This window comes from Mustela putorius, unplaced genomic scaffold (assembly GCF_011764305.1).
Source record: "Mustela putorius furo isolate JIRA1106 unplaced genomic scaffold, ASM1176430v1.1 tig00003909_pilon_pilon_pilon, whole genome shotgun sequence".
In the NCBI taxonomy this organism is placed as follows: domain Eukaryota; kingdom Metazoa; phylum Chordata; class Mammalia; order Carnivora; family Mustelidae; genus Mustela; species Mustela putorius.
Window position 1 is genome coordinate 14,151,660 of NW_025422057.1, and position 12,270 is coordinate 14,163,929.

General features: G+C 52.2%; 1 protein-coding gene across 6 annotated transcripts in view; it reads left to right on the forward strand.

Moving 5' to 3' along the window:
* Window positions 1-996: 996 nt before the first annotated feature.
* GFRA1 (GDNF family receptor alpha 1) overlaps window positions 997-12,270 on the forward strand; it is a 210,421-nt gene continuing 199,147 nt past the window's right edge. For 2 of the 6 annotated variants that reach the window (XM_004751864.3, XM_004751868.3), the window contains exons 1-4: window positions 997-1,450; window positions 2,303-2,596; window positions 3,446-3,739; window positions 4,975-5,058. In XM_004751864.3, coding sequence (XP_004751921.1) covers window positions 2,557-2,596; window positions 3,446-3,739; window positions 4,975-5,058 — 418 coding nt within the window. In that variant the 5' untranslated portion in view covers window positions 997-1,450; window positions 2,303-2,556. Of the gene's footprint in view, window positions 1,451-1,472; window positions 1,716-1,864; window positions 2,007-2,037; window positions 2,141-2,210; window positions 2,597-3,445; window positions 3,740-4,974; window positions 5,059-12,270 lie in introns of those variants that run through there. The other 4 variants (XM_004751867.3, XM_004751865.3, XM_004751866.3 and 1 more) reach the window with 4 other exon arrangements.

Below are 12,270 nucleotides of genomic sequence, written 5' to 3' on the forward strand. Positions count from 1 at the left end.
CAGTAAGCATCTGAGCGGCTACCGAAGCCCCGGGCGCGCCTGGCTGGTGTGGGGCTGAATGGAGAGATACCCACCCTCTCCTCTCTCCACCTTGTCTCTAGGCCCTTACTCCCCCATCTCAAATTTTACCCAGAGCCTGTGCCCTTTTCAATTAACACCCCCGCCCCCCGCCGACTTAATCAAAAGGATCATTTCTTTTCTCTCCTCCGCGGTCCATTGTCTGGTGCAATGGGTTTGCAGATTTGACAGCTGAGCTCACCCTGACTCTATTCAAACTCGGTTCCCATAAATGATGAACTTGGATATCAGCAAAGACCGGGAACCCAAGCCCTGAGCTGTGGGCTGTTCCAGAGACTCCGCTCGGAACCCAGAGCAGACTTGGTTGTCCCGGGCGCCCCCCGGTGTTCGGGGAGAGGAGTGTGTATTCCGGTCGGGGTAGGGGGGGTTCAGTAGCATGGCTGAGAACGAGTGGACCCAGAAATTGGGGGGAAAGGCTGTGTATATCTTGGGTTTTAAAATTTATGATCTTAAAATTTACTCTTGAAACAGCCAAGATGGAGGTTAGCTTATGAATTTCCCAAAGCCAGGTCTGGCGCGGTTTAAATGCAGTGGCCGGGGGTTCCGCTTTTGTCTCCTTGCCCAAGCTCCAGGAGAGAGAGAGAGAGAGAGAGAGAGAGAGAGAGAGAGAGAGAGGCTGCGTGTGCATATGAGTGCGTGCGCGCTGGCGTGGATCGGTGCGTGGGCATATCTTGCGATCTCGGCTCCGAGGGTCTGGGTCTGAGTTTAACGCGCCAAGTCTTGAGTCATAGCCGCGAGTGACGTGGGGAGAAACTTTGTGTTCGTTAGAAAGGTCTGATTCGATTGCACTAGGACGGAAGAAAGAAAGAGCCCTTGTGCATTGTGCCCTTTTGTGTCTGAGTGTGTGTGTGTGTCTGCGAGGGGAGGGGAGAGGGAGAGAGAGTGAGGGAGGGAGAGAGAGAGAGAGAGAGAGAGAGAGAGTGTGTCTGGCAGCACTCGCGGGCGGCTGCATAGCCTCGCGTGTCCTGTGCGCGCGTGCTGGGTCCGGCGCCGAGTCCCGCCGCGGACGAGTGTGTTCATCTGCGGCGTCCGTGCGTGCGAGCCTCAGAGGGGGCTGGCGGGTGTGCTATGGGGCGGCGGGAGCAGGAGCAGGCCGAGGGTCCTCAGGCAAAGAAATCTGGCCTCGGAACCCGCTAGCCTCCACTCAGCTTCCAATATCCCAACCGGCAGCCGAGAGCCGGGGGGACTCTGCTCGGAAATCGTCCTGGCCCAACTCAGCCCCTCTGAGCTCTCGAAGATTACCGCATCTTCTTCCTAACGCAGAGAAGTGAGCCGGGAAAGGGAAGGAAGGGGCGGGGACACCCCCCAAAATAAATAAATAAATAAACAAACTGGCTCCTCGACACAGCTGGACACGGTCGGTTGAGTCCAGGTTGGTGGCATTTGGAGAGTTTTCTCGTTCTGTGGGTTTGGGAGCCCATCGCCGCTCCCCCGCCCTCTTTTCCCCTCTTGCAGACGCCCCTCAACTTTGGGGTCCGGGGGCGCGCGCGGCTCGGGGCTGCACCTGCCCTGGCGCTCCGGGGCTGCCGGCCAGTGCGCTCGCCCCGGGCCGTGGCGTTGATGAGCCCGAGTCCGGGGCGCCGGGAGAGCCTGCGCGCGGCGCAGACACCCGGGAGGGAGCGGAAGACCCACGGCGGGTAGGGGCGCGCGAGCCGGGTTTCGGCCCTAGCCCGGACGTCGGTTCCCGGTTGCCCCGCTGCCTGAGAAAAGAGGCGAGCCCGGGGAGGAGCGGGAGACGGCGACCGGGGGCAGCGATTGGTGGTTTGGGTGAAGAGGCCGGCAGCGGAGCGGGCGAGCTGGCTGGAGGAGGGGGGCGGTGAACTTCCCGGGAGAAGGGGCTCTTTCTGCGCCAGGGCTGGAGAAAGAGCTGCCGCCGCCGTGTGCTTCGACTCCCGGCAGCTGCTGGCTCCGCTCGCAGCGCTCGGAAAGTAACGTTATTTATTTATTTGCTTGCGTTCAGCCTCTTGGGTTGGACCCGATTGATACTCCTTGGACTTTGGGAGCTGGCGTCCGACCTCTCCAGCTCCTACCCTGCCCTTGCGGGCGGCTCCCCGGAATACACGTACATGCCCCCCCCGTGCCCCCTCCTGCGCCCCGACACGGTTAGGGGTGGGCCCTCACCCGGGCGCTAGAAAGTCCCCCAAGGCGGGAGCAGGGGAGGGCAGGGGGCGGGGGAGGTTCCAGCGCTCTCGGCTCTCATTTCAAAGCGCGCTCTCCCTTCCAGGTTGGGTCAGACCTGAACCCCTAAAAGCGGAACCGCCTCCCACCCTCGCGCCGGCCGCCCGCGGGGAGCTGAGTCGCCGGCGGCGTTGGTGGCGGACGGACCCGGGAGTTTCCTCTCGCACTGCATGGAGCTGAACTTTGGGCGGCCAGAGCAGCGCGGCTGTCCGGGGATTGCTGTATGCTGAGCTCCCTCGTCGATACCCAGCCGCGGCTCGGGATTTTTTGGGGGGCGGGGACCAGCTGCGCGCCGGCACCATGTTCCTGGCGACCTTGTACTTCGCCCTGCCGCTCCTGGGTAAGTCGAGGCCGCCGCTAGCTTCCTAACCCGCTGAGTCTTTCCGAGGGGATACTCGGGGCAGCCCCCAACCCCTCAACTGCAGCGCGGTTGCGTGGGTGTGGGAGGGCGAAGTTTCGTTTTGGGGAAGGGGATCTTGAATCCTCAGCACCCTAGGCTTGGGAGGCGGTGATGGCGCGGCACTCGCCCGCAGCTTTTTGTGCTTGGTTTTAATTTTCTGTGCTTTGTAATGGCCAATCCTGGCGGAGAGTTAAGGGGTCCGAGCCCCTCCAGGTCCGGGACCAGCGCTCCTTGCGAGTCCTGGGAGCTCTCGGAGGAGCAGTGGGCAGGTGGGGGTGTGGGCGAGCATTGGACCGGGAGAGCAAACTTCGAAGGGAAAACTTTTCCCCGAACAGTGTCTGAGCGGTCCCCGCCCGGCGGGCCGCGGTCCAGGGCTCGCCCGCCCCGCGCCCCGCGCCCCGCGCCCCGCGCCCGGCCCGCAGTGGCCCTCCTTTTCGGAAAGCCCCCGGCTTCCGTCGGGCGGGGCCGAGCCAGCGGCTCCGGGAGACCGAGCAGCTGCTCGGGCCGGGCTGCCCCGGGAGCGGCGGGGCGGGCACGCGCGGCGGGCAGCGCGCGCTCGGGGGGCAACCCGCAAACAGCCCGCAAAGCCACGCCGGGTGGAGGTTGGCGTTGCGGGGAGCGCCGGCGGCCGGAGGTCTCGGGGCGGGAAAATGAGTCCCCGGCGTAGAGGGGCGGGCCCGCGGGCGGCGCAGGGCACCCCAGAAGCCGGGTGAGGCACGCGCCCTCCCCGCAGCCGGAGGCTCCGGGTCCTGGCCCGCCGCCCTCACGCTCCCCCACCTCCTCCGGCAGACGTGCTGCTGTCGGCCGAGGTGAGCGGCGGGGACCGCCTGGACTGTGTGAAAGCCAGCGACCAGTGCCTCAAGGAGCAGAGCTGCAGCACCAAGTACCGCACGCTGAGGCAGTGCGTGGCGGGCAAGGAGACCAACTTCAGCCTGACGTCCGGCCTGGAGGCCAAGGACGAGTGCCGCAGTGCCATGGAGGCCCTCAAGCAGAAGTCGCTCTACAACTGCCGCTGCAAGCGGGGTATGAAGAAGGAGAAGAACTGCCTGCGCATCTACTGGAGCATGTACCAGAGCCTGCAGGGTACGCGCCGACCGTCCTGGCCCCCCACCCCCATCCCTCACCCCCACCCCACAAAGGCAGGCGGCGGGCCCCTCAGCCGGGCCCGCTGACCTCATCCTCTCCTCGCTTCTCCCCAGCTGCAGAATGAGGACCTTTCATTGGCCCCCAGGGACAGCGGCAGCTGGTGTTTGCTGCCTCTGGAGCAGCACTGTGGGGGCCTGGTTGTTGGAAAACCCGTTGGGGAGGGGATACCCCCGGCCCCCGCTGACCTCTCTGAAACCTGGTCAGAGCATCCGAGTTAGGAGCCCGTTTAAGGACAGGGCAGGAACTCACAACTTCTCTCCAAGGAGAGCTTCAGAGGATGAGCATACAAAGACCTGCCCTGAATCGTGTCCCCAGTTTCTCCCCTTTCTTCTTCCCTTCTAGCTACTCTGACATAAGATCAAGAATTAGGAATAAAAGGTCCACTAGGCTCTATTTTATCTTTACCCTCCTCAAACCTGATCAAAGACAGTTGTGTGAAAAACCATTTGTCGTCTTAGATTAACTGAGTCTTGAGCCAGCTGATGTGGTTCAACCTTGGTTAACACAGAAGTGGCTTTGAGAGAAAAAGGACCACTTGTCACAAGCATCCATTCCAATGGGAATTTTTTGGTCCTTGTGTGCCAGAGGTGGCTAGTGTTTGTAAATCTAACACAGATGTCCAGGGCATCCATTCTCCCCTGAGACACCAAACATTTGTTAACCTACAGATTTGACCTTTCTGCTGCCTCTTGCTCCAGAACCTATTACAGTGAAAACCTATTTCAGAGACTGTTGAATAACCAGCACCGGGGCTTTTCTGGCCCCCTGCTGTGTTGAGTAGCATAGAAATGGGGGCCCTCTTTTGGGTCACTTTTCTTCCATTGGCTCCCGGAGGTAAGCTGGACCGGTGACATCACTGGTTCCTTCCTCTCTTATTTCATTCCTTTGCAAAGAGTGGGAGAGTTTTCTGGCAAGATCAGGCTGGGTTGCTCTCCAGTGTTTTCATGGCACTCTAGGGAGAGGAAGGACAACAAAGGCAGAGGGAATGCAAAGTAACCATAGCCAAATAGATGCATTTGAGACCTTGGAAAGTTTCGGCATCTTTTTGTTGCACAATCATAACATCATTAGAATTTAGATTCCGTTAAAAAGAAAAGAAAAGAAAAGAAAAGAAAACCACTCTGAAATATGTCTGCTTTGCGATCTAAGCCCCATCTTCCTGTTGTTTTTAGGAAATGATCTGCTTGAAGATTCCCCTTATGAGCCAGTTAACAGCAGATTGTCTGATATATTCCGGGTGGTCCCATTCATACCAGGTAAGCAGATTCATGCCTCCACTCGGATGCCTTTGCCTGCTTGAAATCCATTGGGTTGCATTCTCTCCGGCTCTCAGAGAGCGTCTAAGTAGATAGTTGAATGGCACAGCGTTTCTGGGAAATTAGAAATAGGATGAAGATAATGAAGCGGCAGAATGCCTAGAGATGATTGTATGACTTGAAAGTAATTCTAAATGAAGTAATGTGGTGTGGTGATTTGAAAGAGGTTGGAGGGAGGTGACTCCGTTGAATTTTTTTTTTCCACGTTGAAATACGATTGGCTGTCTCATGCATAGGGACTTCTGTCTGTAGGTGGCAATCATACTCCCTTCTTGCTACGTACCATTCACAGAGCCTCCCTGCAGATGGGATCTGTCAATGATGCCACTTACTTTCTGAGACTTCTGAAGATAATCTTAGGTTGTTGAGGAATTTCGGATGGACTCAGTTGTCTGCCTTTGATTGAAAAGGTTCAGCTTTACCATTTGTTAACGATTCTATTTTTAATTTGTCCTGAGCAAGTGTGTGCATGTCTCAGAGACGGTATTATTGCCTCATTGGTCCTTTACAAAGTGGTCTGGCTTCCCTTGGTTTGTTTTATCTGTCTTTGCAATTCTACATTTGTTTTGGAAGTGAACTTAGTTTCAGAATTAAGGTTTTCGTAACACTGGGGTTCAGACAGCCCCATAAATAATGAGCAAGGCAGTAATTTCTCTTAATGACATTCAGATTCCAGACTGATGTTGTCTTTATTGGTTTACACTTAAGACATTTACTCAAGTATATACAGCCATCACAAATGAGACGCTTCGTTGGCGGTTGTACGTGGTGGTGAATGTTGAATTCTGTGAGATGATGGTTTGTTATGGGTGAGAGTGTTCTGGTGTTCTCAATGTTTTCTGTTTTCCTGCAGAAACCCATAGAACTAAGGAAGTATGTAAATACTGATATTATGTGTCGGTGTATTTATATACATTTCATTCACTCACAAACACCCACTGAGTACCCACTACGTTCCAGCCATTGGGATTTTGGCAGTAAGCCAGACAGATGTCGCCTCTGCCCTCCTGAATCTCAGAGACAGCCAGCAGCTGCATTTATTTGAGCCCTTATTATATTCTAGGCACTGTGTTAAGAACTTTTTTTTAAAAAAAAGATTTTATTTATTACTTATTTGAGAGAGAGAGAGAGAGAGATGCAAAGAACAGAAGGAGAGGGACAAGCAGACTCTGCACTGAGCATGGAGCCCCGTGTAAGGCTCCATTTCAAGACCCCAAGGTCACGATTTCAGTGGAAATCACAAGTCAGTTACTTAACTGACTGAGCCACCCAGGCGCCCCTGTGTTAACTTTTTATCATTAACTCAGATAACAATCTTCGTATGCTTCTGAAGTAGTATTATTTCCATTTTAGGAATGAAGCAGTGGAGGCAGCGTGAAGTTAGGAAACCAGTCAGATCACAAAGCTCGTGATTAAGGAAACCAGAATTTAAACCCAGATTTGTTTGATTCTAGGTGTTTGTGACACCCACCCCTTGCTACCCAGAATGTGGTCTTTTCAGCAGTGGCATGGACATCATCTGGGAGATGGTTACAGGTGTGGAATTTCAGGCTCCACCCCAGACCTACTGAATCAGAATTTAGGTTTTAAGAAGACCGCTGGTCCGGGTGCTTGGTATACACATGAAGCCTAAGAAGCATTCCTCTACATTATTCTGTTTGGGGTTCAGAGGAGGGGTGTGTGTGTGTGTGTGTGTGTGTGCGATTGGTCTAAGATGTGTGTTTTGGGATAAGATATACTGGTGTAAGTTTAGTATCAGAGGCATTCATATATTATCTAAATAATGCTGATAATTTCCACCCCAGAGCCCTCTTAATGCTCCCTCCTGGGGAGCTGGGGCAGTGTCTCATGTACCGGAGGAAAAAATGCACAGACCCATCTGAGCTCTTTCAGGGGCAGGTCCTTAGGAGCTGAGATGGGATGTGGTCCATGGCCTATCAGAAGTGAACCTGGCCTTCCTGATCCTTGAAGGGCAGTGCCTCTTGCCTGCTGCCTGTCCCTGGAAGCCTTACTCTTTAGTCTTTGTGCTGATGCTTAGAGGGCTCTGAGCCTTTCTGTGGACAGTGAGAGTGAGGACGCAGGCAAGGAGGAAGGCTCATTTGGGTTTTAATTTCAGAACTTCTGTGGACTATAGGACTGCAACAGACTCATTTTCCCTTTCTGGTGCTCTCTTTTCTTGGTATAATGAGACCATGGGTATAAATAATCTCTAGTCCTAACAGCTCATGATTCTGAGGGAAGATTGAGGTCACCTCCAGAACCCATTCAGTGTGCTCTTCAATTGTGTTTTCTTCTTTTTTTTTTTTAAAGATTTTTTATTTCTTTGACAGAGAGAGATCACAAGGAGGCAGAGAGGCAGGCAGAGAGAGAGGAGGAAGCAGGCTCCCTGCCAAATAGAGAGCCCGATGTGGGGCTCGATCCCAGGACTCTGGGATCATGACCTGAGCAGAAGGCAGAGGCTTAACCCACTGAGCCACCCAGGCACCCCTTCAATTGTGTTTTCAATCCTTGCACGCATTGTATGGTTAAAATGGCTTGGTCATTCTCAGATACCCCTGGGTTGTCTGAATTTCTTCTGTGAGTACCAGGAATTCTTCTGCATATGGACCAAGTTTCACTCATTCATTTTCCTGATCCCTTTCTCAGCCAGACTTCTTTTCTTAGCAAATATGACCCTGACTTTGTGAGACCTGTCCTGCTGAGAACCCAGAAGTCATAATGAATTAATTAGAGCCAGGAAGGCCTTGTCTGGAGCTAAATTTTATCTCTCAAGGGCATTGAATTTAGGTTCCAGCACTGGTGAGCTTTGACCTCTGACAGGGACCGTGTTCCCTAAGTGGGTATAGGAAAGCCAGATGGAACCTTGAGAGGTTTTAAGTCATTGAATAATGCATATTATCCAGTTTGGCATTTGTAGGGTAGGGAAGGACAGAGGAGCGGGATGATAAATGTTGCTTTTTGTGGTTTGATTCTAAGTTTCTAGAACATCTCCCCTGTCTTGAAAATCTCTCTGAGGAAACCAGGACAACAGGGCCTCTGCCTTTTACAGATATGGTAGCAATCAGAGTTTCCATATTTGGGTTTCTTTGCCCAATGTGAAGTGAATGTTTATCCACATACATTACGTATGAGCTGAATCGTCTCACTGAACAAGACATGTTTGACATTCTCGTGTTTCCATTTTCTTTGGACTCCTCAAAGCCACTGCCATCTTTGCCATTGTTTAGTTGATCAGCAGTTAAAAAGCCATATTGAGGTGCTGTCAGGGGCCTGGCAGGAACAAGGAAGGGAACAAAAATGAGATAGAGTCTCAAACCTGTCACCTCTGTTCCGAAGCCTGAGCTGCAGGAAGGAAATCAAACAGCCTTGTCAGGCGAGAATTGGGGAATTGCGGTGCCACAGCCTCGGTGGAAATGTGTCGGTTCAAGCGTTTGGCCTTGAAATCAGTTTTAAGGGCTCCAGGAGGGGCCTTCGTTGTGAGTTGATGCCAGCGTCGTTTTTAGGGGTCTCAAAGAGGAAGATCCAAGCGGTGAGCCGAAGTATGCAAAGGAAAGAGGGAGCCAGTGCGAGAGGATGTGGGGGGAGAGGAGAGAACATGGAAAAGGGTCTGGGGAGCCAAAAGAGCAGAACTGTGTGGGCACATGGAGGCTCGGAGGATAAAGCCACCACGTCTATTTCGCATCTGCCACGACTCTCTGCTCTTTAACCTTGCCTTTTCCTCTTTGTGCAGGTTCTAGAAGCAGCAAGAAATAAATAGTGATTTGAAAGGGAGACGAACCTGATGGCCATGTTTTTTGGACTCTCTGGAGGGAGAGTGCAAAGTAGAAAGAAATTTTGAAAGCACAGCGGGTGCCAAGAAGAGCCTGAGGATAGGTGGTCAGAGGGGGATATAAGCACCTTATAAGGATGTAAGCACCGGGGCAGGGGCGGTGGGGGTGGCTCCGGGGTTTAAAAGTATTGACTGGGAGGTTGGATTTTGTAGAAAAGTGTCAAGAGAGGACAGACCTTTCTCAGAAATAACCGGAGCCAATGGTATGGCAAACAAGAAGCAATAGGGATGTGGGGACAGAGGGATATTAGGATTTGGATATTAGGATACTAGGAACGGCTTAGACCTCCCCAAGAAGCCTTAGGATCTTGACATGGGTTCTCATGCAGTTGGAAATAGTTTGCTTCAGGAGGAGATGCCCCTGAACACTCTTTTGAGTGTGACCCCTTTTTCTGAATGATGCTGTGAATCATTAGCCATGTTTTAGCATTTCTGTTTTAAAGTGCCATCGTACTTAGGTCACTACACACACACACACACACACACACACACAAAGTTTTCTTAAATATTTTACATGTTGAAGAAGACTCTGATAAGGTCCTATCAGACAAGAGAAGTGTTGGTAAATTCCAGCTGCTGGGCTGTGTAGTGGTCCTTTGCCTTCTACTCAGCTCTCCAAAGCCCCTCTAATCATGTTGTCCAGTAGGTGAGCATCCCTGGTGGTCCCTTGGTCCCTGTTCGGGCCTGTGTCGCCTGTTCTGGCCTCCCCAGGCCGGCTCGCTGCCACCATCCTTCTCTAAGCCCCATCACCCGCTGTTCCCTCAAGCTCACTGAGCAGTCCATTTCCCAAGCATTTCACGTGTCTTTGCCTTCCCGTGCCTTTGCTCATGCTCTTGCTTCTGATGGGGAAGTTGCTGTTAGTTCCCTGAGACCTAGATCCATTTTCCTCTCTGGGGGCCATGCTGGAGTTTCCCCCAGAGAGGCGCTTCCGCTTAAGACACTTCCGTGCTGCATTTTGTTCTTGTCTTCACGATAGCTGTTGATCATGGGGTACCGAGGGGACTTATGTATGTGTCTGTCTTTCCCACTGGAAAGTTGGGGGACTTGCTTGATATGTGGGGTGTATGCTCAGCCTGGAGCCTTCCTCCTGTTCTGAGTAGTCATCCCATTAACCATGGGTGTTTGAATATCCGAGAAGGGTCATAGAGAACTAGTCTAACCTTTTGCTTTTAGAGAGTTGAAGCTCAGAGAGGGAAAGTGACTTGGCCAGGGACACAGTCCTTGATAGCCTCTAGAACCTTTGCTAGAACATGGCAATGCCTTCGGGGAGGCCAGTGTTAGCCTCTTTCTGTGCTCTCTGGACACATTTCATCCATTCCTGGGACTGCCGCTGCCACTTACACGGGCGACTCCGTGCCTGCCCTCCGGTTCCAGCCTCTCCTGAGCCAACCAGCATTTACATCTGAGTCCCAGACAACTCTGCCTGGTGTATCTCAGTTCTTTCAAACCCAGCACATCTACAACGGAGCTCATCACCTCTGCCCTTTTTCTCCTTACACCTTTCTCTTCCAGAACCTTCTGTCTTCCCTATGGCATTGTCTGCCTGAGTTATAGCTTCAGGGTTCCTGCCACCCTCCTCTGCCTTTCTCATTCCTTCAGGGGACCCATCACCAATTCTTTTGCAGTCCTACCTGCTGTGTTTTGAGTTGCTCTCCACTCTCTATTCCCTAATTATACTCCTCTTACCTCTCACTTGAACTTTGCATTGACCTTCTTCCTGCGTTCCCAAGTCAAGTTCCTCCCAATCCAAACTGGTCTCCTCATTGGCAGGCCTTATCTTAGCACCCCAGTGACTTAGAAGAAGTGTCTGGCTTCAGTCTTCTTCCATAGATTCTTCTACTAAGTGACCTCCTGTCTCACCCCACCTGCCCTGTGCCCAAACAAGCCAGCTGATCACCTGCTGTCCCACCAGTGCCCCCGGCAGCTTTGTGCCTCCATCCCTTGGTGCATGCCAGTGCTGGAGAGAGAACACGTGCTCTGGGATCCGCCAACCTGGGTACCTCCTAGCCCTGCCACTTCCTTCATCTTGGGCACCTCGATTGAGCTCAGTGTGCCTCAGGCTCTTTGCATGTAGAAAGAGATGAAGGTTATTCCCTTATAGGTTCTTGTGGATTTGAAGATGCTGCATGTAAAATACCCACCCAGCCCCCAAAGCATCCCTGACCCCCAGTAAGTCTCCACCGTTCTCAATGCTCTGCCACGGCCATGCTCCCTGTTCTCTCCCTCCTGACTCCAAGCAGACCTTGCTTCCTGATCATGGAGTAACAAAGGATGGCCATCCTGAGCCTTCGGGAAGGCTGCTCCTAAACTACCAGGGACAAAAATGAAAAATCCAGCCTTTATCTGAAGGGCCCTGGAGCCAAGGCCTTATTAAGAGTAATAACCCCGCTTGGGTCCTAACTTCGCTTTGGGGAAGGTCTTCCTTATTCCTGCTCTGAATCCCTCTGTTCCTTTGGGCCCTGTTTCTACTCTCTGTGGTCAGAGGGGCTGTGTTGCAGCTGGTGATCCCCGGGCTGGGGGCTCTTCCTGTGCTTACGGATTCTTGTGATCAGCTCTCCCTTCTCAGCTTGACTGATTCCCATTCTTCCAACCTCTCCTCATAAATCTGCTCTCCAACGCCTCTCATAGCAGGAAGAATTACTGCTCCCTGAGAAGGGCATGCCTTAAACCTGGGAGAGGCGTCCGTCTCCACAGGCTGAGCCGAGTACACTTAACATCTCACTTTCACAGACCACTACTTTTCCTTCAAATTCTCTCCCTGTCCAGTCCCTCAGCGCCTCATTTTACTTTTTTGTAGAATAAGCAATTACAAACAGGTTTAAAAAAGGAAAAGGAGTTTAAATCACCCCTAGTCACAGCTGTAAACATGTTGATATGAGACTTTCCAGAATTTTTTCCTTTATATATGAATGTGTGTGTGTGTGTGTGTGTGTACACTTCTTCTTCTTTTTCTTTTTTTTTTTTTTTAAACAAAAATAAAGTCTGGGCTACACATACTTTCTGATCACCCTCATGATGACCTGAAGAATGTGTGTCTTCTTTTGTCACTGACCATGTCTCAAAGGCAAGTTTTGTTACTTAGATTAACTGACAAACTCAAGAAGTTTCATGGATAAAACAGCAGGTCAGTCCAGGGGCGAGAGACTTACTGCGAAGGCCTGGATGTTTGAGGAAAGCTGTGAAAGTAGAGACAGTCAAATGTTTTTGCATAGCGTGACTGTAGGTCCCGTTCCCCGAAGAGGGGAGATAAAACATCTGTGAGTGACACGTAATTGGATGAACTGAAGATTGTTACAAGGTGCAGAATTATTTATAGCCGGCGG